This window comes from Cetorhinus maximus, chromosome 5 (assembly GCF_964194155.1).
Source record: "Cetorhinus maximus chromosome 5, sCetMax3.hap1.1, whole genome shotgun sequence".
NCBI classification, from domain to species: domain Eukaryota; kingdom Metazoa; phylum Chordata; class Chondrichthyes; order Lamniformes; family Cetorhinidae; genus Cetorhinus; species Cetorhinus maximus.
In genome coordinates, this window is record NC_135883.1 from 157,701,448 (window position 1) to 157,725,498 (window position 24,051).

The 24,051-nt window shown below is 44.3% G+C and overlaps 1 protein-coding gene across 1 annotated transcript in view; it reads right to left on the reverse strand.

The window, feature by feature from the left end:
- Positions 1-2,207: 2,207 nt before the first annotated feature.
- LOC144680386 (heme-binding protein 2-like) overlaps positions 2,208-24,051 on the reverse strand; it is a 38,094-nt gene continuing 16,250 nt past the window's right edge. The window contains exons 3-4 of the mRNA XM_078541353.1: positions 9,583-9,757; positions 2,208-2,385 (exon numbers count right to left, since the gene is read on the reverse strand). Of these exons, the coding sequence (XP_078397479.1) occupies positions 2,214-2,385; positions 9,583-9,757 (347 nt within the window). The 3' untranslated portion in view covers positions 2,208-2,213. The remainder of the gene's footprint in view (positions 2,386-9,582; positions 9,758-24,051) is intronic.

Here is a 24,051-nt window from a genome sequence, read left to right on the forward strand (position 1 = left end):
AGAAGCCTGTGAATGGGTCACCTGTTAACAGGGGTAATATCTGAATAGATCATGTTCTCAATCACTGGTTCAGACTGTCGATGTTCCGAATGTGACCTCCCAGAATGGGTGTGAGGAGATGGGAATCTGACCTTTTTTCCATGTTCAGTCTCTGGATTCTAATTTTAGATTGGGATTCTTTCTCAGTTTTATGCTGCTTCAAACCAGAGTCGTCAAATCTTCACCTTCAGTTTCCTCATGATTCTAATGAAAATGGTGTGCATAAGAGACGTGTGTGACCATGCTGCGGGGAAGCTTTTCAGTGGTGAATACTGTTGTCAGCTGACAAGGCAGCAGGTACAGGCGGGTTATAAAAGAGTCTCCTGGACAAAAAGGGAGGATCTTCATCATGACCACAACATTCCCGCCCAACTCTATTGTTACTAACAGGAGATTTATTGAGAGCAGAAAGGTGGGCTGCGTGTTTTTCAAATTTAAACTTCACTTGTAAGTATTTCACATTACATTGGTTTCTCTTTATTCATGACGGCACCATCGTTATTTGTTGAGGCTAATTTAATCAGAAAGCTCAATGTCCTGGCACAGCTCATAGTTGGCACACCTTGATGGTTACAGAAGAATTAGGGAGACACAATATTATCTCTTCCACAATAAAGGTGTTTTTTGGTCCACTCTTTATTGAATGTTTATGTTAGTGTCCAGTGTTGCACTCACCGCTCTGTGGAACATGGCTGAAGTTGCTGGCTCAGCTGGGTCTCCCTTCTATGCATTGTAAAGGAGATTGTCTGAGATCACTCTCAGCAGGGGTAATTGGAATGTTGTAGGTGAACTCAAGGGGCTGAATATTTTGCCTGTCGTGCGGGCGGGACCGACCCAATCTCCAGCAGGCAGGGAGCCAATCCCCACCGGAGAAGAGGGTCCCAAATAATTTGGAATTGAAGGAGGAACCTAATTATAAACAATATGAAAAGCAACAAGAGCAGTCAGGACTCCTCTGTCAGGGACAGTCAGATCTGCCAGGGCTGGATCCTCATGTCTAGTTAACGTGGGGGTAGAAGACCATGTGGTTTCTCCAAATTTGGTTGGTTAAGTGAATGGGTAAGAATGTGGCAGATGGAATCTTATTTGGGGATGTGTGAAGTCAGCCAAATATAGGAAAAATATAAAAGTGGAATCTTTTGCATGGGTGAGTGACTGGAAAATGTTGGTATTCAGAGGGACTTGGGTGTCTTTACACATGAAGCCTAGGAAGGTAATATGCAGTTACAACAAGCAATTAGGAAAACAAATGGTATCTTAGCCTTTATTACAAAGAGAGTTAAGAGAAAATAAATTTTGCTTCAATTATATAGGTGACACCACACCTGTAGTTTTGGCCTCCTTACCTAAGGGCGGATGAACTTTCCTTAAAGGGACTGCAATGCCTGTTTATTAGACAGATTACACACTCGAGGGATAGTGTGGGAAGGTGGAATTGAGGTAGAAGATCAGCCATGATCTTACTGAATGGTGGAGCAGGATTGAAGAGCCTCTGTTTTATTTGACTTTGGGAAAGACAAGGAGGGACAGCCCCTGGTGAGAACCATGATCTGTCTGTCACTGGATAGTGTGGGAGACATTGAGCTGGACACCCGGAAAGAGCCATTGTTTAGACAGTGGAGTTAAGGTAGACGATCAGCTCTGATCTTTATGAATGGTGGAACAAGGTTGAAGTGCCCCTGTTTTTCGTCAAATTTGGTGAGAAACAAGATCTGTCTGTCACAGGACAATGTGGAGAGACATTGAACTGGACACCAGGAAAGAGCCGTTGTTTAGAATCACTGAACAAAACAACTAAAGGGACCAGTTTATGTAAATGGGGAAGGAATGCTCACTGTTGATGCTAACGTGTTGGTATAATTTTGAATGAAGATTAAATGCAGCAGTGTGTGTGGGAGTCAGAGTTATCTGTCAGTAGAGGGCAATATTCTAAACAGGGTCCCAGTGCTGAATGTGTCCCAATACCAATCCCAATCCCAGCACATATATGTAATCTGTCTAATGAACAGTCATTGCATTCCCTCTAAGGTAAATATATCCTGCCTTAGGAAAGGAGACCAGAACTTTGCACAGTACTCCAGCTTAAACCCAAAGTGTAATTAGTGGAAGGTTCAGTCAGATTAAGAATAGAGTTAAGCACATCTCACTGTTGATGTCTACAGAGATAACCAAACCTACCCGAGAGGATGTACTATCTTTCTAAAAGCGATATGCATGAGCCCATGTGTGTTATAAAAAGAAATGTGAAATCTTGGACCAAAGTTTTGATTGTCTTGTTCCAAGTCCTTCAGGAATTCAGTCACAAGTTTTTCATATTGTTGCCCATCAAGTTTCTGGTCAAAAGCTCTGCAACAGAATTAAGAATATATAATTTTCATTTTTGTTCCTCCTGACAAAGCCCTTATGGAAGCCAAATGGATTGTCAGGACATTCAGTACACTGAGGACCCTCCACCATCCAGTTCATCCACAGCTGTAGTAACATGATAGATAAGCTAGCCCAATGGGCAGACAAGTGGCAGATTGGATTTAATACAGAGAAATGACATTCAATGGCATTACCATCACTGAATCCCCTACTATCAACTTCCTGTGGGTTACCGTTGACCAGAAACTGAACTGGATTAGCCATATAAATACTGTGTCTACAAGAGAAGGTCAGAGGTTGGAAATCCTGTGGTGAATAACTTACCTCCTGACTCCCCAAAGACTGTCCACCAATTACAAGAATGTGATGGAAGACTCTCCGCTTGCCTGGATGAGTGCTGCTCCATCAACACTTGAGCAGTTTGACATTATCCAGGAGAAAGCAACGCACTTGATTGGCTTCCCATCCACAAACATTCACTCCCTCCACCACTGGTGCACAGCGGCAGCAGTGTGTATCATCTAAAAGATGCACTGCAGGAACTCACCAAGTCTCCTTAGACAGCATCTTCCAAACCCACAATCGCTACCATCTAGGTACAGTGATAATCATGGGTAATTTTAATCTACATATAAATTGGATGAATCAGGTTGGCAAGCTGTTCTCATCAAGTGTTTTTGGGACAGTATCTTAGAGCAGCACATTCTACAGCCAACCAGAGAGCAGACAATGCTACATCTGGTCATGGGCAGCAAGACAGGATTATTTAATGGTACGTAACAGTAAAGGCACATCTAGGCAGCAGTGACCATAATATGATTGAATTTTGCTTTCAGTTTGAGGCAGAGAACTTGGGCCAGAACATCCGAGAATTGACAACGACTATTTGATTGCCACTCTGATCCTTTTTCCGACCTTACTCAGCAGCTGCACCTTCCTCTCCCGACCTTTCACCTCGGGCCAGGTGAGAAATGTACAGTGCAGCGTGTTCCCGAGGCCTTCAGTCGAGGGCAGCAGAATCATTCGAGAGGAGGCCAGACCCCTTTTTATGGCAGCAGCTGCTATAAAGCAGGTAAGATTAAAGTATAATGAGCTGAAGAGGCTGAGCTGCAAAATACATTCAAGGCTGAGATAGACAGATTTTTAATCAGTAAGGGGATCAAGGATTATGTGGAAAAAGCACAAAAGTGGAGTTGAGGAGTATCAGGTCAGCCATGATCTCGTTGAATAGCTGTGCAAGCTTGATGGGCCAAATGGCCGACTTCTGCTCCTACATCTTATGAAGTTTTGGACCCAGCCATTTTGAGAAGCCAGAGAGAAGGTAAGTGTGCAAGGTAAGTGGGTAGGATCGGGGGAGGTCTGGTGGTCAGTGGGGATGGTGGGATTGTAGGGTGAGCCTGGGGCAGGCACGGGAATGGGAGTTTATCCGGGGAGGATGGGAGTTGGTCATGGGAAGGGGAGGGTTCTACCAGTTGCTGGGTGAGTAGTTGGGGGTGGGTAGGGAGTAGTTGAGAGATTAGGAGAGTAGCGGGAAGGTGGTAGGGGTTTGTCAGGGGGGTCGGAAGGGTGTCTGGGGGTGGGGGAGGGGGTTGTTAGAGGATTAGTTGGTGGGTTGGGATTGTAGTCAGTGTACTGCCGTTTTGTCGGGGGTTTGAGATTGTAGTCAGTGTGCTGCCGTTTTGTCGGGGGTTTGAGAGTGTAGTCAGTGTGCTGCCGTTTTGTCGGGGGTTAGAGAGTGTAGTCAGTGTGCTGCCGTTTTGTCGGGGGTTAGTGAGTGTAGTCAGTGTGCTGCCGTTTTGTCGGTGGTTAGTGAGTGCAGTCAGTGTGCTGCCGTTTTGTCGGGGGTTAGTGAGTGTAGTCAGTGTCCTGCCGTTTTGTCGGGGGTTAGTGAGTGTAGTCAGTGTGCTGCCGTTTTGTCGGGGGTTAGTGAGTGTAGTCAGTGTGCTGCCGTTTTGTCGGGGGTTAGAGAGTGTAGTCAGTGTGCTGCCGTTTTGTCGGGGGTTAGTGAGTGTAGTCAGTGTGCTGCCGTTTTGTCGGGGGTTAGAGAGTGTAGTCAGTGTGCTGCCGTTTTGTCGGGGGTTAGTGAGTGTAGTCAGTGTCCTGCCGTTTTGTCGGGGGTTAGAGAGTGTAGTCAGTGTGCTGCCGTTTTGTCGGGGGTTAGTGAGTGTAGTCAGTGTGCTGCCGTTTTGTCGGGGGTTAGAGAGTGTAGTCAGTGTGCTGCCGTTTTGTCGGGGTTAGAGAGTGTAGTCAGTGTGCTGCCGTTTTGTCGGGGGTTAAAGAGTGTAGTCAGTGTGCTGCCGTTTTGTCGGGGTTAGTGAGTGTAGTCAGTGTGTTGCCGTTTTGTCGGGGGTTAGTGAGTGTAGTCAGTGTGCTGCCGTTTTGTCAGGGGTTAGAGAGTGTAGTCAGTGTGCTGCCGTTTTGTCGGGGGTTAGTGAGTGTAGTTAGTGTGCTGCCGTTTTTTCGGGGGTTAGTGAGTGTAGTCAGTGTGCTGCCGTTTTGTCGGGGGTTAGAGAGTGTAGTCAGTGTGCTGCCGTTTTGTAGGGGGTTAGTGAGTGTAGTCAGGGAAGTGGTGTGTGGTCGGCGGGTCTGGAGTGCAGTCGGGGCAATGGATGGGACCTCGGTAATTGGTTGGGGAGTAGTCAGGAGTCTGGGGACAATCAGGAGATTCAGGGGGTAGTTGTGGGTTGTGGGTGACAAGGGCAGCCCCTGGCTGTTTCTGGGCAGGGAGGAGAATGTTAGTACGATAGTTAGCCAGGATTTAGATGTGGTTTTAATTATTCTAACTTTTCCTGAGTAACTATCCTGCTGAGAGAGTTGGAACCATCCAAAGTCTCTCAATTAAATTGGAGTATATGATGTTTCCCAGTGCAGGGTAATTGCCAATGGGAAGTTTGAACTTGAATACAATGTTTGATTGGGGACTTCCGCTGGATGCCCCAGTGCATCTTCTGGGCTATCTCCTGGGTTTGACGCCCCGGAGAACAGAAGTTATGTGCCAGAGGGTCTAAGACTGATGCTTTAAACTCAAATAAGGGCAATTATGAGGGTATGACGACAGAGCTGGTTAATGTGAACTGGGGAAATAGGTTTAGAGATAGGTCAATGGAGATCAGTGGCAGATATTTAAGAAGATTTTTTATAACACTCAGCAAAGATACATTCCAGTGAGCAAGAAAGATTCTAGGGGAGGAACATACCATCCATGGCCATCTAAAGAAGTTAAAGATAGGATCAAATTGTAAGCAAGAGCATAGAAGTCCACGAAGATCAGAAAATTGGACTGAGTATGAAATCAACAAAGAATGACTCAAAGAACAATGAAAATAATAATAAGAATAATAATAAAGAGAAATTTGAATATGAGAGAAAATTTGCTGCAAGCATAAAAATGAATAATAAGCATTTCTACAATTATTTTAAAAGTATTAGAATAACTAGGGTGAATGTTTGTCCTCTATAGAGTGAATGTGGAATTAATAACGGAAAATAAGGACATGGCATGTGAATTTAACAGATATTTTCCATCCACCTGAGTTGTAGAGGAAAACATAATATCCCAGGGATAATTGTGAACCAAGACATGAAAGTGGGGGAGCAACTTAAAACAATTACAATCACCAGGGAAAGATTACTGAGGAAATTATTGTAAGTAAAGGCAAACAAGCCCCCAGGCCCTGATGGACTTCATCCTACAGTCTTAGAAGCGGCTGCTGCGATAATAGATGCATTAGTTTTGAGTTTCCAAAATTCCCTGGATTCTAGAAGGGTCCCATCAGATTGGAAAATAGTGAATGTAATTCCTCTTGCCCATTTTGGTACTTGTCCACTTTGGCAGGAAGAATGGAAAAGCAGCAGATTGTTTAAATGGAGAGAGATTGCGGACTTTGAGGTGCAGAGGGATCTGGGTGTCCGGGTGGATGTATCAGAAGAAGCTAGTATACAGATATAGCAAGTGATTAGAAAAGGGAAATGGTATCGTTATTAGAATATAAAAGGAGGGATCCTTTGCTACATTTCTACAGGGCACTGGCAAGACCACATCTAGAGTACTGTGGACAGTTGTGGTCTCCTAAATTAGGAAAGGACATAATTGACTTAGAAGCAGTTCAGAGAAGATTCACTCTAATGATTCCTGGGATGAGTTATCTTATGAGGAAAGCTTGGGCATGTTGGGCCATTTGGAGTTTCGAAGAATGAGGTGATCTTATTGAAACATAAAAGATGCTGAGGGGGCTTGACAGAGTGGATGCTGAGAGGATGTTTCCCCTTGTTGGAGAGACCTGAACCTGAGAGCAAAGTTTAAAAATAAGAGCTCTCCTATTGAAAATGGAGATGAAGTGAACTTTTTTTCTCTCAGAGGGTCTTGAGTTAGTGGAACTCTCATCCCCAGAGAGCAGAAGAGGGTCATTCAATAGTTTTAAGGTAGAGGGAGATAGATTCTTGACTGTTAAGGGAGTGAAAGGTACAGGGGGTAGGCAGGAAAGTGACATTGAGGCCGCAATCAGATCAGACATGATCTTAGTGGATGGCAGAGAAGGCTCCAGGGGCTGATGGCCTACTCCTGCTCCTAATTTGTATGTTTGTATGATCTTGCTGTGCACAAATTGCCTGCAGCATTTCCTGCTCTCTACAACTCTACCACATACTGCCAACCCATATAAAGGATGACCCACACCCAGCTGATATCTCAGAAACTCCTCCCACCCCAACTTTTCCTCTTTGAAGGGAACACTACCATTTTCTTTGATTGTTTAAAATATGAGGACAGAATCTGTGATCGGGAATTCCTGGAGTGAATTGTTGTTCACAGGGGTCACTGGTTGGGAATTCATAGGCCCCAAGTCTGACTTTCTATCAATAATTTAAACAGAGTGAAAACTAGGCCGTAATTTTACCAAATAGCAATCTCTGTGATCACAACTGCTCACTGTAAAAGCTCAATGTGCAAACACTACAGATGACAAAATAGCATCACTGTCCATTGCAGCAGGAGGACAATGTCTACATTGGAGATCGTCCTGTGTAGTGACCCTCACTGATAGTGTGAATTAGTGAATGTTGAGTGAGGAAAGGACTGAGCCCAGCTTGATCCTCTCTGAGATCAGCAAATCACACCGACATTCATCATCCAGACACATATTAGGAAAATGTCCCCTCCAAAGGGTATGGGAGGGAAGCCAGTAACATTGCAACTGTGCCATTTATGACTAAGCACAGAAAGAGCAGATAAAGAGACATTTAAATTAATTAGAATAGAACATCAGATATCTCAATGAGATGATGAAATGAAATGGTTTTGTGTGAGGCACTGATTAACCATAGAACCATAGAAAAGTTACGGTGAAGAAACAGGCCATTCAGCCCATCATTTCTGTGCCAACCAAAAAAGAGGAAAACAAAACTAACCGCTCATTTTAATCCCACTTTCCAGCAATAGGTCCGTAGCCTTGCAGGTTACAGCGCTTCAGATGCAGGTCCAGGTACCATTTAAAAGAGTTGAGCTTTTCAGCCTCAACCATCAACTTAAGCAGTGAATCCCAAAGATTTTCCACATGTCCCCTCTCATACTCCTACCAATCACCTTAAATCTATGTCCTCTGCTAATTGACCCCTCAGCCAGGGGAATCAAGTCTTTCCTGTTTACCCATTCTAGGCCCCACATAACTTTGTAAACCTCAATTAGGTCACTCCTTAGCCTCCTCTGTTCTAAGGAAAACTACCTGAGCCGATCCAATCTCTCCTCATAGCTGCAATTTTGAAGCCCTGGCAACATTCTTGTAAATCTCCTCTGCACTCTCTCCTGAGCAATTATGTCCTTCCTGTAATGTGGTGTCCAGAACTGTGCACAGAATTCCAGCTGTGGCCTCATCGGCATTTTATAAAGTTCCATTCCTGCTTTTATATTAAATAGCTCGTCCAGTAAAGTTAACCACATTGTCTACCTGTCCTACCTTCAAGGACCTGTGGTCATGCACTCCAAAGTCTCACTTCCTCAACCCTTCTCAATAACTTCCCGTTTATTGAATATTCCCTTGCTTCTTTTGCCCTCCCCAAATCCATTACCTCACACTTTTCCGGATTGAATTCCATTTGCCATTTCTCCACCTACTCAATGAAACCATTGATATAGTTCTGGAGTCAACAGCTGTCCGCTTCATTATCATCTGCACTGCCAATTTCTGTGTCATTTACAAATCTCCTCATTATGCCTCCCACATTTACATCTAAATCATTAATAAATACAACATACAGCAAGGTCCCAACACTGAGCCCAGTGGAAAACCACTGGAAACCCTTTGTTTCCTTTCACTGAGCCAATTTGGGATCAAACCAGCCACCGTCCCCTGTATCCAATGGGCTCTCACTTTTCTGAACAGTCTTCCACGTGGGACCTTGTCAAATGCCTCACTAAAATCCATATAGACAACATCCACCGCACTACTCTCGTCAATCCTCCTTGTTGCTTCCTCAAAAATTTAATTAAGCCAACAAGACACAATATTCCCTGACAAAACCATGCTGACTATCCAAGATCGATCTGCCCCTTTCTAAGTGACAGTTTATCCTGTCTCTCAGAGTTGTCTCCAATAATTTGCCCACCACCAAAGTCAGACTGACTGGCCTGTAATTTTCTGGCATATACCTCACAACTTTTAAAAAAAATGGTACGACATTTGCAAGCCAACAATCTTCTGTGAGCTCGCCTGTGTCTAGTGAGGATTGGAAAGTGATCCTCAGAGCATCTGCGATTTCTTCCCTGTCTTCGTTCAACAGCCTGGATACAATTCATCCGGCTCTGGTGATTTATCCACCTTCAAGAATGCCAGTCCCTCCAATACTTCCTCTCCCACTATGCTTATTGTATCTATATATAACAAGGATGTGAATTTGTTCTTCCAAAAATGCACAAGGTGGTGGATGTGAGAATGTCGGAAAAACAGGAGCCAACTCCATATGAACCTGACTAATGTGAATGGGGAGGTCTCGCTGTGTTCTCAGAAGAAGGAACTGCAGATTGTGAGATATGAATCACTCCATTATACAATTAATATTGACCAATGTTCCTATGTACCCGGATAAGCCCATTTATCACAGTCCGACTCTAGGTTGAGTGATGTTGACACGAAAGCTGAGTTAAAGCAATATCAAACACAATGTATCAGTAACTGAATTCACCTGACATAGTACCAATCAGAAGATCCACTCCATAGTTGAACTGTTTGATCTGTTGGTTCTGGTGGACTGATGACTTCAGCAACTATCAAAACAGATATAACGAATGTCTGTTCCATTGTGCCATTTTCCATGGATCCAGAAACTGTCCAAGGTGCAGAGATGGGAACAATTGTACCTGTAGACAAAGAAACACAATGTTACAGCATTGCTAATAAGAACATAAGAACAAGGAGCAGGAGTAGGCAATTCAGCCCCTCGAGCCTGCCCTGCCATTCATTACGATCATGGCTGATCTCATTTTGGCCTCAAATCCAATTTCCCACCATCTCCCCATAACCCATTACTAATTAAAAATCTGTCTATCTCCTCCTTAAATTTATTCAGCATCCCGGCATCCACTGCACTCTGAGGTCGTGAATTCCATAGATTCATGACCCTTTGAGAAAAGTAAATCAAAGTAATCTCTGATTTAAATCTACCACCCCTTAGCATAAAACTATGGCCTCTCCTTCTAGAAAGCCCCAGAAGGGGAAACATCCGCTGCACGTCTACTTTGTCGGTCCCCTTTAGCATCTTATATACCTCAATTAGATCTCCTCTCATCCTACCAAACTCTAGTGAGTATAGGCCTAAACTGCTCTATCTCTTCTCATAAGACAAGCCCCGCATCTCTGGAATCAATCTAGTGAACCTCCTCTGAACTGCCTCTAGTACAACTACTTCCTTCCTCAAGTTAGGGGACCAAAACTGTGCACAGTACTCGAGGTGCGGCCTCACCAATGCTTTGTACAGCTGCAACAACACTTCCCTATTTTTATACGCTATTCCTTCAGCAATAAATGCCAAAATTCCATTTGCCTTCCTTATTACCTGCTGCAGCTGCATACTAGCTTTCAGCGATTCATGCATGAGGACAACCAGATCCCTCTGCACTGAAGCATTCTGAAGTTTCTCTCCATTTAAATAATAAGTCGCCTTTTTATTCTTCTGACCAAAATGGATAACCTCACACTTATCCACGTTAAACTCCATCTGCCAAATTTTGGCCCATTCACTGAACCTGTCCATGTCCATTTGTAAATTCCTTATTTCATCATTGCAACTTACTTTCCCACCTATTTTGGTGTCATCTGCAAATTTAGCTATAGTACCTTCTAACCCTGAATCCAAGTCATTAATAAGGATTGTAAATAGTTGGGTCCCAAGGACCGAACCCTGTGGCACCCCACGAGTTACAGCTTGCCATCCAGAAAAAGACACATTTATCCCGACTCTCTGTTTTCTATTGGTTAGCCAATCCTCTATCCAAGATAATATATTACCCCTAGCTCAGTGTGATCTTATCTTGTGTATTAATCTTTTGTGCAGCACCTTATCAAAGGCCTTCTGGAAGTCCAGATATCCTACATCTACAGGATCCCCATTATCCACTTTGCCTGTCACATTGTCAAAGAACTCTAGCAAATTAGTCAAACACAATTTATTCTTCGTAAAACCACGCTGACTCTGCTGGATTGCATTTTGGTTTTCCCAATGCCCCATTGTTACTTCCTTAATAATGCATTCCAACAATTTCTCAACAACAGACGTTAAACTAACTCGTCTATAGTTTCCTACTTTCTGCTTCCCGCCCTTTTTGAATAAGGGCGTTATATTAGCATTTGTCCAATCCACGGGACCTTTCTAGAATCCAGGGCATTTTGGAATATTATAGCCAATGTATCTACTATCTCCGCTGCCACTTCCTTTAAGACCCTGGGATGTCGGCCATCAGGTCCTGGGGACTTGTCAACCTTTAATCCCAATAGTTTGCTCAGTACTTTTTCTCCAGTGATGGTGATTGTTCTAAGTTCCTCCTTCTCTATATCCTCTGCACTACCTGTTCCTATTGGGGTGGTACTAGTGTCCTCCACTGTGAAAACTGAGGCAAAATATTGCTAATGGTGAGTCAGGGAAACTTTGCTGAGATGTGGAAAACACTGATGTGGTTACATTGAATCATAGACACACAGAATGATACAGCTTCCAGGCAGGCTGCTCCTGTGTTGTTTGGTAGACATATCCCACTAATCACCCTGACCTCCTCTTTTCCCACAGACACACAAAAATGTTTCCCATTATCTCAAGAATTGTCTTTTGAATTTTACTCTTGAATTTGCTTCACCACCAGTTCAGGCAGTGCTCTCCAGATCACAGTGACTCATTGTTTAAATAAATGTTGCACCTGATCCTTTTGCCAATCGTCTTAATTTTATGCACTCCGGTTATCGACCGCTCTACCACTGGAAACAGTTTCTCCTTATTTACTCTGTCAAAACCCTTCCTGGCTCTGCAAACCTCTCTCAAATCACCCGGCAACTTTCTCTGCTCTAGTGAAATGATCTCCAACCTCTCCAGCCTCTCCTTGTAACTGAGGCCCATCCACACTCCTATCATTCTCGTAAATCTCTTCTGCACCCTCTCCAAGGCCTTGATTTCCTTCCTATTGTAAAGAAACAAAGATGTGCCTGGAGGAGGTGTGATTGACAGAATCTGAACAGCTACCGCCTGAAACCTTTGACTCCCTTGTTGGTCACAAATTTACTTATTTCTGCCTTAAAAATATTCAATGACCTGCCTCTACCCATCTCAGGGGAAGTGGGTTAGACAGACACACAACCTCTGAGAAAAAAAAAAATTCTTCTCATCTCTCTTAAATGGGAAACCCATTAATTTTAAACTGTGTCCCCCAATTCTGGTCTCTCCAAAAAGGGAAAATATCCTCTCAACATCCACCCTGTCCAGCCTCCTCCGGGTCTTATATGTTTCAATAAAATCACCTCCATCTTCCAAACTTCAATGGATACAGTCCCAACCTGCCCAACCTTTCCTCATACGATAATCTGCTCAGCCCAGGAATCAGTCGTGTGAACCTTCTCTGAACTGATTTTTACGCAACTATGTCCTTTCTTAAAAAAGGAGACCAGAACTGTACACAGTTTCCTCGATGTGGTCTCACCAATGCCCTGTAAAGCTACATGAAAAACATCCCTACTTTTATATTCCATTCCATTCCTCAAGGAGAGTCTGCGGAGGAGGAGTGGGCCTGGGCATGCTGGAGTTTGAAATTAAATAGGAGAGAAAAAAATAAACCAAAATGTCACATCACTGGAAAGTATGAATTGATTGGCTTGTGACTACTGTAGCTTGTTTCCCTGTCTCCAAATTTAAGGAGACAGTTTAAGCAGCTGGGAAATTAAAAACTGAAAAAAAAAATTGAGGCCATTGACAGGGTCAATTAAGTAATTAATGGACCTGCCCGTCCAACCTTAAGGTTGGCGATCAGGCCAGGAGCCCCAGCGGGAACTAGAAATAACATGAAACCTCAACCACGGACGGGATGAAGTTTCATGTAGGTTTTAAAAAAAATTAATAAAGTTTTTGTAAAAATTATGGACATGTTCCAACTCATGTAACATTGTCACATGAGGGGACATGTTAGGGATATTTTATTTTTCTATTTTTATCTTTTTTCCATTTACAACTGATCTCCCTGAGGCTGCACTTAGCCTCAGGGAGATGAGTGCGCTCTTTTGTGCGCGTGCGCCAAAGAGCGCACTCTCGAATTTGGGATATGCCCCCGCACAGGGAGCAGATAGACACGTAAAATGGCGGTGCGTCTCCGATCAGGGACGCTGATCGGAAGGGCGCCTCTACACACCTGCCCTTCAACTTCACCCCCCCCCTGAAAGGGGGGAAGATTCAGCCCATGGAGTGTGCTTAATAAGATTGGTGAGTTACAGGTGGAGATAGCCTCATGGTAATGTGACATTGTGGCTATAACAGAGACCTGGCTCAAGGGAGGGCAGAAGTGGGTATTAAATATTCCTGGATACATGGTGTTCAGGAAAGATAGGAAAGGGGGAGGGCTGGCAGCATTGTTTAAGCAGAACATTGCAAAGCTGGATGGGAGTGTGTCCCAGAGGGGTCAAGGACAGAATCTATCTGGCTAAAGCTAAGGAAGAAAAAGTCTTGTGATTTCCATTGTTTGATGTAGTCTAAAGGCCACCAACTAGTGGAGAACATGTACATTTTGCAAGGAGATTATAGAGAGGTGTCAGAATTACAGAGTATTTATAATAGGGATCTTTATCAGAATATAGACTGGGATAGTAGGAGTGGAAAGGACAGTGAGGGGCAAGAATTCCTAGATTGTCTTCAGGAGAATTTTCATCAGTCGTAAGTTTCTAGTCCAAAGAGAAAGGAGGAAATGCTAGATCTGGTTCTTGGGAATGCGGTGGGTCCAGTGGGTCAGAAGGGGAACATTTAGGAGACAGTAATCATTGGGAATAGGTTGATGATGGAAAAAGACAAAGAACAATCCATAGTCAGAATAATTACAGGGGGAAGCCAACTTCAGTGGGGTAAGAATGGATCTGGCCCAGAAAACCTGGAGTCACAAGTTAGCAGGTGATTGAACAACAGGCTGCCTTTAGAGAAGAGAGCGTTCAGTCACCATCAAGGTATATTCCCACAGAAGGGAAAGTTAGAGCTAACAAATCCAGAGCTCCTTGGATGATAAAATGGATAGAGATTAAGCTGAAAAAGAAAAAGTGTACACATGACAGGTGTCAGGTTGGTAATGCAGCTGTGAACCAGGCTGAATATAGAAGGTTCAGAGGGGAATTGAAAAAGGAAATGAAAGAAGCAAAGGGAGAGAATGAGATGAGGCTGCCAGCTAACATAAAATGGAATCCAAAAGCCTTCTGTAGGCATATAAATAGTAAAGGAGTGGTAACAGGAGGAGTGGAGCCAATTAGGGATCAAATGGGAATGAATGCGTGGAGGTAGAGGGCAGGGTTGAGGTATTACATGAATAGTTTGCATCTGTCTTTTCCAAAGAAGAAGTTTCTGACCAGGTCATAGTGAAAAAGGAGGTAATTCAGACACTTGGAAGCTTTAAAATTGATAATGAGGAGGTGTTGAATAGATTGCCTGTATTTATAGTTGATCAGGCAACAGGACTAGATGAGATGCACCCAAGAAGACAGAGGGGAGTTAGGGAGAAAATTGCAGACGCAATGGCCATAATTATCCAGCCGACCTTAGACTCAGGGGTGGTGCCAGATTACTGGAGAATTGCAAATGTTACACTATTGTTCAAATTAGAATATCAAGATAAATACGACTACAGGCTAAACTCGGAGGTGAGGAAACTTCCAGAAACAATAAATTGCGACAAAATTAATGGCCAATTCGGCAAACGTGGGTTAATGAAGGAAAACCAGCCCAGACCTCTTAAGCACTAAACGTGTTTAACTAACTTGCTTGAGTTAATTGACGAGGTAACAGAAAGTGTTGATGAGGTTAATGCTTTTGATGTGGGTGTACATGGACTTCCAACAGACTTGTGAGCAAGGATTTATCTCGTGGAATATAAGGGGCAGTAGCAACATGGATACAAAATTGGCTGAGTGACAGGAAACAGAAACAGCCTGTTCTTCGGACTGGAGGAAGGTGCATAGTGGAGTTCCCCAGTGGAGGTTTTTGCTACCTGTGTGGATGAGGAGAAGGGTTGCAAGTTGGATGAGCAAATTGACCATGGCACCGTGGTGAGGGATGTCATTCAAGTGGGTGAGCAGAGAGGAATGTGGTGGTGATAGGAGACAGTATCGTCAGGGGGATAGTTACAGTTCTCTGCAGTTGAGAACATGAATCCAGGCAGCTGTGTTGCCTGCCTGGTGCCAGGGTTCAGACTTTCTGCTCTGGGCTGGAGAGGAACTTGCAGTGGGAGGGAGAGAATTCAGTGGTTGTGATCCATGTAGGTACCAATGACATAGATAAGAGGTTCTACATTTTTGTTCATACTCATTCGTGGGATGAGGGCATCGCTGGCTAAGCCAGAATTTATTGCCCATCCCTAATTGTCCTTATTCTGAGGGCATTTAAGAGTCAACCACATTGCTGTGGGCCTGGAGTCACATATAGGCCAGACCAGGTAAGGATGGCAGATTTCCTTCCCTAAAGGATATTAGTGAACTAGATGGGTTTTTACAACAATCGACAATGGTTTCTTGGTCATGATCTGTGTTTTAATTCCAGATTCATTCTGAATTCAAATTTCACCATCTGCTGTGGTGGGGTTCGAATCCTGGTCCCCAGAGCATTACCCTGGGTCTCTGTAATACCAGACAATAACACTATGCCACCCCCTCCTCCCTCCTCATGGATTATGAGCAGCTGGGGGCTAAATTAAAATGCAGAACATCAAGTTAACAATCTCTGGATTATTACCTGAGCCACGAGCAAATTGGTGCAGGGTAATTGCGATTAGAGATATGAATTCATGGCTCAAAGAATTGGTGTGTGAGAAATGGGTTTTGATTCATGGGGTGCAGGCAGCGGGAGACGTACCATTGTGATGGTTTACACTTGAACCGTGCTGGGGCCAGTGTTCTAGTGAATCATATAACTAAGGTGGTAGAGAGAGAGCGTTAAACTGAATAGTGAGGGGAAGGGGTCATATGTAAGGATATACAGTAAAGTAAAGGGAAACAACAATGCAATGGAGCAGGGCAGAAATTTGGGGAATGAGTTCCAGAGTGTGGCAGGAAGGGACAGAAAATGCAATCATAAGAGTGCACCAGCAGATGAAGCAGAAAATGGGAAGGAAAGCAGAGTTTCAGGCCTAGCATCTGAACGCACGCAGCATTTGTAGCAAAAGAGATGAATTGTTAGCACAACTAGAGATAAATATGTATGACCTGATAGGGCTTACAGAAACATAGTTGAAACGGGTCCAAGGCTGGGGCCTGAATGGTGAAGCACGTTTGATAAATCGGAATGAGAGGAAGCTAAGAAAAGGTGGTGGTGTATCCCTGTAAATTAAATAGGGCAATAGTTCAATACTGAGAGAAGAGCTTAGCTTGAAAAGGCAAGATGTAGAATCAGTTTGGGGAGAGATAAAAAATAGTAAAGGCAAGAGGTCACTTGTGGGAGGAGTTTATAGGCCCCCTCACATAATGATACTGTAGGACAAAGCACACAGGAAGAAATAAATGGGGTGTGTAAAAAAGATACTGCAATAATCGTGGATGTCTTTAATCTACACTTATATTTGGAAAATCAGGTTGGCAAATGTAGCCTGGAACCAAGAGTTTTCGGGACAATTTCTCTGAGCAGTACATTCTCGAGGCAACCAGGGAACAGGTAAAATCTGGTAATGTGCAGTGACACAGGGTTTACCGCATGGTAAAGGAGCCTCTAGGGACAGGGATCATTTGATAGAATTTCATGTTCAGTTTAAAATGGAGAAGTGTTGGTCCATGCCTAGTGTTTTACACCCAAATAAAGGTGAGTGTGAAGGCAGAATTGGCTTAGGTGAACTTGAAAACTAAAACTTAATGCAGTAAAGTTGCAGTAACAAAATTTAAGGGAATATTAAAATGATAGTTTCAAATTGAAAGAAACACTGTAGAAATCTGCAAGATTAGTGGTAGGCCAGAGGAATGGACATATTTTAACAACCAGCAAAGAATGACTTAAACGAAAATAAATTGGCAGAAAGCAGAGTATGAGAGAAAGCTCGCTAGTAATCTAAAAACAGTTAGCAAAAATAACTAAATCTAGAGAGTGATTGTGAGGAATCAGTAACAGAAAGCAAAGAAATGGTGGAGACGTTGAACAGGTATTTTGTGTCTGTTTTCAGAGTAGAGGACTTAGAAAACTTTCCAAGGAGTCTTGAGAATCAAGAAATGATAGGGAGGGATGAACATAATACAATCACCATCACCTGGGAAAGGGTGCTAGGAGAACTATTCGGCCTGAAATAACAAGGGAAAATGCTAGAATAACTCAGCAGGTCTGGCAGTGTCTGTGGTGAGGGAAACAGAGTTAACCTTTTGAATCTGTACAATTCTTTCTCAGAGCTGAATCATGTGGACTCGAAATGTCAACTGTGTTTCTCTCTCCACAGATGCAGCTAGACCTGATGAATTTTTAAAGCATTCTCTGTTTATATTTCAGATTTCCAGCATACATAATATTTTGCTTTTAAACTATTAGACTATGATGATAGGAGTACATTTTTATATTCCTGTGTTTATGTGTATATTCTGTGTAGGTAAGGGTAACTTGTGTCTGTCTGTGTCCAGAGTTAATCAATGTGAGATTGTTGGAGTCAGATTCTCTGTAGAGTCTAAGGCACAAAAGACTAAGGGTGTTATCTTCTTGCATTTCGTAAAGAGGCCTTATAGTGAGTGTTAAATTACAAGGAAACAGAGTTGGTCTGAAATGAGCATTTGGGGATAAGTTTTGAAATTGATTTGAAGTTGCTGCATTTCATACGAGGCTCAAAGATACAAGAACATTTGCATTTTACAGGAGATTTGTGAGTAAACAGGGGCAGGCATTTTAAATTTTATGGATCCAAAATAGAGGTAAAATAGGAACATGCAAGGTTTTGATATTTGGGAGCCTGAGTTTTCAAGGAGATAATTAAAGACAATGGAGAACTATGAAGAAAGGGATGAAAAGGTATTTATACAAATGGGTTTTCAGCTGTAGCAGTTGCTGTGGGGGACGTCCCACCGAAGGCCAATCCCAGTGTTTTGGAGTGTGCAGAAAAGCTCTGAAAACCTTTTAATTGAGGAAAGCAGCTCAGTTTTGGGCCAGGAGAATATGTGTCCTTAGAAACAATTTGTTCGAACTCTCCCTTTGGAAGAACCACAGAAGCATGGATTTGTTATGGGAAGTCATGGATTGTACTTCTGTTTAAAGCAAAAGCAATTTTTCGGTTTGGGGAATATTTCCTGGTTTTAATGGTTAAGAATCTATAAGAGTTGTTGCGGAAAAATAGTTTTTTTGTGTAACTTTGATCAAGCATTTTGGGTGTCATTTTGTACAATTTATTTTCTTACTGTAACTTTTACCTTGTGTGTTTAAGTTTTACTTTATCTTTTTTTTCAATAAACATGTTAATTTTTAAAATTTTAAAAGTAATAACTGAAGTCCTGTACTTTTGTGTTCTGCAGCTTTCCCTCCTCATTTCTACAATACAGAAAAAGAAAATTACAATCAGCCGAGATGGGTTTCAATCTGAGATCTGGCTTGCTGAGCATTAACATCAGCTGCAGCTGAAACAAGACCTAAAGGCTGAGAAGCCCCCAGTACCGGATGGCCTGCACCCGAGGGTCTTAAAAGAAGCGGTGGCATAGATTAGAGATGCATTGGTTATAATCTTGTAAAATTCTTTAGATTCTGAAAAGGATCCAACGGACTGGAAAATAACTAAAGTAACACATTAATGCAAGAAAAGAGGATGACAGAAAGCAGGGAACTATGGGACATTTAGCCAAATATCAGTCAAAGGGAAAGTGCGAGAATTCATTATTAAGGAGGCAACTGCAGGATACTTGATCAGGCAGAACCAACATGGCTTTGTGAAAGGGAAATCGTTTTTAACAAATCTGTTCGAATTTTATGACAAAGCAACGCTCAAGGCAGATGAAGGGGAACCTGTGGATGTGGTGCACTTGGATTTCCAAAAGGGATTTGATAAGGGACCACATCAAAGGTTACGACACCAGATAAGAGCACATGGTTTAGTGGGTAACATATTAACATGGATAAAAGATTGATTGGCTAACATGAAACAGGGGGTGTGGATAAATGGATCGTTTTCCATTTGGCAAGCTGAAACTAGTGGAGTGCCAGAGAGTTCAGTGCTGGGACCTCTACTGTTTACAATCTATATCAATGACTTGTATGAAGGGAGTGAATGCAAATCCATTTCTCTCACTGTGGCTGGGTCAAAATCCTGGAACTCCCTCCATAACAGCACTTTGGGTGTATCTACACCACAGGAACTGCAGCAGTTCAAGAAGGCAGCTCACCACTACCTTCTCAAGGGCAATTAAGGATGGGCAATAAATGCTGGCCTAGCCAGCGATGCCCACATCCCTTGAATGCTTTTTTAGAAATGTATGTCAGCTAAATTTGCCAAGGTCACCAAGGTATGTAGGAAAGTAAGTTGTCAAGAGGAGGTAATAAGTCTGCAAAGGGATATAAACAGATTAAATGAGTGGGAAAAATTACTGCAGATTGAGTGTAACATGGACAAATGTGAGCTTGTTCACTTTGGCAGGAAGAATAGTATTATACAGTATACTATTTAATTGGAAAGAGATTGCATAACCCGATCCTACAGAGGGATCTAGGTGTCCTCATACATAGATCACAAAAGGTTAGTGTGCAGGTACAGCAAGTGATTAGGAAGGCAAATGGAATGTTGGTGTTTATTGCAAGAGGAATGGAATATAAAAGTCAGAAAGTTTTACTACAGCTGTACTGGGCCTTGGTGAGGCCATATCTGTAGAACTGGGCAGTTTTGATCTCCCTTTTTAAAATAAGGCATAAGTGTTTTAGAAGCAGTTCAGAGAAGGTTCACTGGAACCCTCTGGCATGAGGGAGTTGTCTTATGAAGAAAGGTTGAACAGGTTAGTCCTATACCCAGTGAAGTCTTGAAGAATGAGAAGTGATCTTATTGAAACATACAAGATCCTGAGGAGATGTGATAGGTGGATACCCAGAGAATGTTTCCTGTTGTAGGGCAGCTAAAATGAAGGAACAGAGTTTAAAAATAAGAGATCTCCCTTTGAAGGCAGAGATGAGGAGAAACTTTTTCTCCCAAAGGATCGTTGGTGTGTGGAATTCTCTTCCCCAGAAAGTAGAGGAGGCTGGGTCTTTGAATTTATTTAAGGCAGGGTTAGAAGATTTCTGTTAGTCAAGGGAGTCAAGGGTTATGGGGGAGCAGACAGGAAAGTGGAGCTGAGAGCACAGCCAGATCAGCCATGATCTTATTGAATGGTGGAGCAGACTCAAAGGGCCAAATGGCCTGCTCCTGCTCCCATGCTCCTACGTTCATATTGGATGTCCTGTTAGAACCTCCTTATTTTCTACTGCATTTCCCAACATTAATATCATCTGCAAATGTTGGCATTATGCCTTGCATACCCGATTCTAGATCATTAATATTTATGAAATGTGTAATAGTTCCTGACCCCTGGAGAACACCACTGTAAACTTCCTTCCAGTCTGAAAAACAACTGTCCACCACTACTCTCTGTGTTCTGTCACTTAGCCAATTCTGTATCCACACTGCCAATCCCCTTAATCCCATGGGCTTTAATTTTACGAACAGTCTATTATATATTAATTTTTCAAACATCTTTTGAAAGTGTATAGACATAATATCAACTACCCTCATCCAACATTAACCATTAAATATCTCAATGAAGCTAGTCAAACATGATTTATCTGTAACAAGACAGAATTTCCTGCCACTGAGCCTCAGTCTGGACCCAGCATTCCAGCAGCATCCAGTAACCTGAGAGAGATGCAATGTATCAGCTTCCACAAGGGTACATGTCGACTCCAGTAGTGGGATTCATGCCTGGCATATGGAGCCTTTATTATACTAGGAAAATTCAGCAGCCACTGCTGGAGTAGGAACATGAGTTTGGAATCCCATCCCACCATAGGCAGGATTGTCTGTGCCCGCTGGAGTCGGCATGATCGGTGGCGTGAGCGGATAATATGGCGCGATTGGTTTCATGACAGCAGTAAAGCAGTTTGCGATTGCCCGCTCAGCCCGCTATCGGACATCATTGTAACTCATTAGGAAACTCATTGTAATACATCTGCATATCATTATCATCCAGCCCGCCAGAATCGTACCCCCCTTCCCCGGGTCATCCGTCCATGTCAGCAGGATAGTCCGCCAATGTGTTTCACTACAGCACATAAAAGGAGTGAGCTTGGCGGCCTGCACTTTGAGGGGAACTTGGAGGTGAGTACACAGTAACTTTGTACAGCTCTCGCCAGGGTCACCTGTTGGACTTTAAGCTTCAGGAGAATCGGGGGGTTCGGGTTTAAGGGCGGACCTGCCATTGAGGCAACTGGTGGCTGGAGGACGGGCAAGGGCAGGCCTGGCATTGAATATAGTGCCCAAGTATTCGGTGTGGGTGGGTAGGGTGGGTGAGGGAAGTGGCTACACATTAGGGAACCTGCATAAAGTGGTCATTCCTCTGCAACTGAGACAGCTCAGGTGCAGCCACATTGATATGGTTGGGGTCGGGCTCCTGGCTTACCTGCCCACTCAAGCAACACAGAGGCAGCAAATTACCACCAAGTACCCCAGAACTCCATGTACACCACACCCGCCCCACCCACCCTCAGCCCACCCCACAGGCAGACTGCAAATTCATGAGCATTTTAGTGGGCTGCAGAGCAGTTGGATGACTGCGCACGTTGTACAATCTCCTCGCTAAAGCTGGCCGTGGAGCAGTCACTGCAGGAGACGCTCACAGCTCCTTGCAATGTCAGCATCCCAGTTTAGACCTATCTCCCCAATAGCTCAAGCTAATAGGGCAGCCATGCAGCGCACTATTCTCTGACCATCCAAGTGGTGGCCAGCACTCTCCGGGAAGTGTTATGGGGCCATTACACTTAACCAGGACAGGTTCTTAGTGCACCCATGCTAACCACATGTCTCTCACTTTCATCCTGCAGGCTGAGTACATCAGGATCATGGAGCCTGGTAAACTAGCTGTATGCCTGATGGCCTACAGGATGCAAAGACGATGGAGGAGAGAGCGACTGAGGATCCTGGCTGCATAGAGGCAGGAGCAGCAACCTCATGAAGAAGCGGTGGCTGGTGCTCCAACAAACATCACCCAAGAGCCCCAACGAGCCATTGCAGGCCAGTGCCTAGCCACACCCAGGGTCTATAGACGCTGCCTATCATTCCTGCAGATGACCAAGAACCAGTGTTGCCGAAGACTGCACATGTCTAGGGAACTGGTCGGTCCCATCTGCCGGCTCCTGTAGGATTTGGTGCCACGAGGACATGGAGGGTATCCGCTGCCAGTGGCCGTGAAATTGACAGTGGCGCTCAATTTCTATGCCAGTGGCTCCTTTCAAGGCTCCACAGGTGACCACTGTGGGGTATCACAAGCTTCCACCCACAAATGCATCCATGAGGTCACGGATGCCATCTTCACGAGGGCACACAACTCTGAGCATTTCACCAGGGACCAGGACAGCCAGGAAGCAAGAGCGATTGGATTCACCCAGATCTCGGGTTTCCCATAGGTGCAGGGTGTGATTGACTGCACCCGTGTGGTGCTCAGGTCTCCATTGCAACATAGTGGACTATATAAACCACACGTGGTTCCATTCGCTGAATGTGCAGCTAGTGTGCGACCACCAGAAACACATCCTGCAGGTTTGCGCACGGTTTCCAGGGAGTGTGCACAATGCCTACATCCTCAGTCAGTCACAGATCCCTGGAGTTTTGCAGGGTCCACAGAGGCTGCAGGATTGGCTCCTCGGGGACAAGGGCTACCCGCAGAGGCCGGGGCTGATGACACCCGTGCGGCAGCCTCAGACTGCAGCAGAACAACGGTATATTGAGGCTCATGCTGCAACTCGTAACTTACTGGAACAGATCATCAGGATGCTGAAGATGAGGTTCCGCTGCCTGGACCAGTCTGGTGGAGCCCTGCAATACAGTCCTCAGCGGGTGACACACATTGTTATCGTCAGATACGCCCTTTACAACCTGATCCTGCAACATGGAGAGGAGCTGGCTGAGGAGGAAATGGAGGAGCTGCACGTCTCCTCTGATGAGGAGGACGCCGACAGGGATGAGGGTCAGGGGGTCCTGGGAGGCGACAATGATGGGGATGAGGCCCTCGCACTGACTAGATGAGGCAGGCGTGCTCAGGAGGTCCTCATAGCTGCTAGATTTGTGGAGGATGGTGACGACATACAGTGAGGAGACACCATAGATCCTCACATCGCATCTGTTAACGTTTGACTCCAGTCTGGCTTATGGCAGTGCAAATACCCTCTGTGATAATGCTCCTGTCATGGAGACACAGTGGAGGCCCTAATAGTTGCTTGATTGCAGGAGGATGATGATGACCTGCAGTGAGGACACTCCATAGATCTTCACATAGCCTCTGACAATGTCATCTCCTGTCTGGCTGAGGGGCAGGTCGGCTGTGCTCTGTGATCAGGGACATATCATAGAGACGCAGCCATGTAACTTTAGAAACATCTAATCATTTGTCCGCCTTCAGCACCTGAGCCCTTCAGGAGCACAGCGTCACTGGTCACAGATGCTGAAGAGACGGGGGTCAGCCCCTCCTTAAAGGTGCTGAGAGCACACTGAGAGAATGAGCGAGCTCTGTGGCACCTGCCCACTACATTCTGGCAGCAATGACAAGCACTGTCGAGGTGCAGACATCAGTAATATTTCCCGGGGTAGAATTTTCCGTTCGTCGTGCGGGTGCGCGCCCGATCTGAACGTGTGTAAAATGATGCAGGATGACATCAGGCGAGCATCCCGACGTCATCGCTCCCTCACGCGGTATTTCAGTGGGCAGGCGCGTGCAGCAGTCGGCAGCTCACCCGCCGACAATTAAC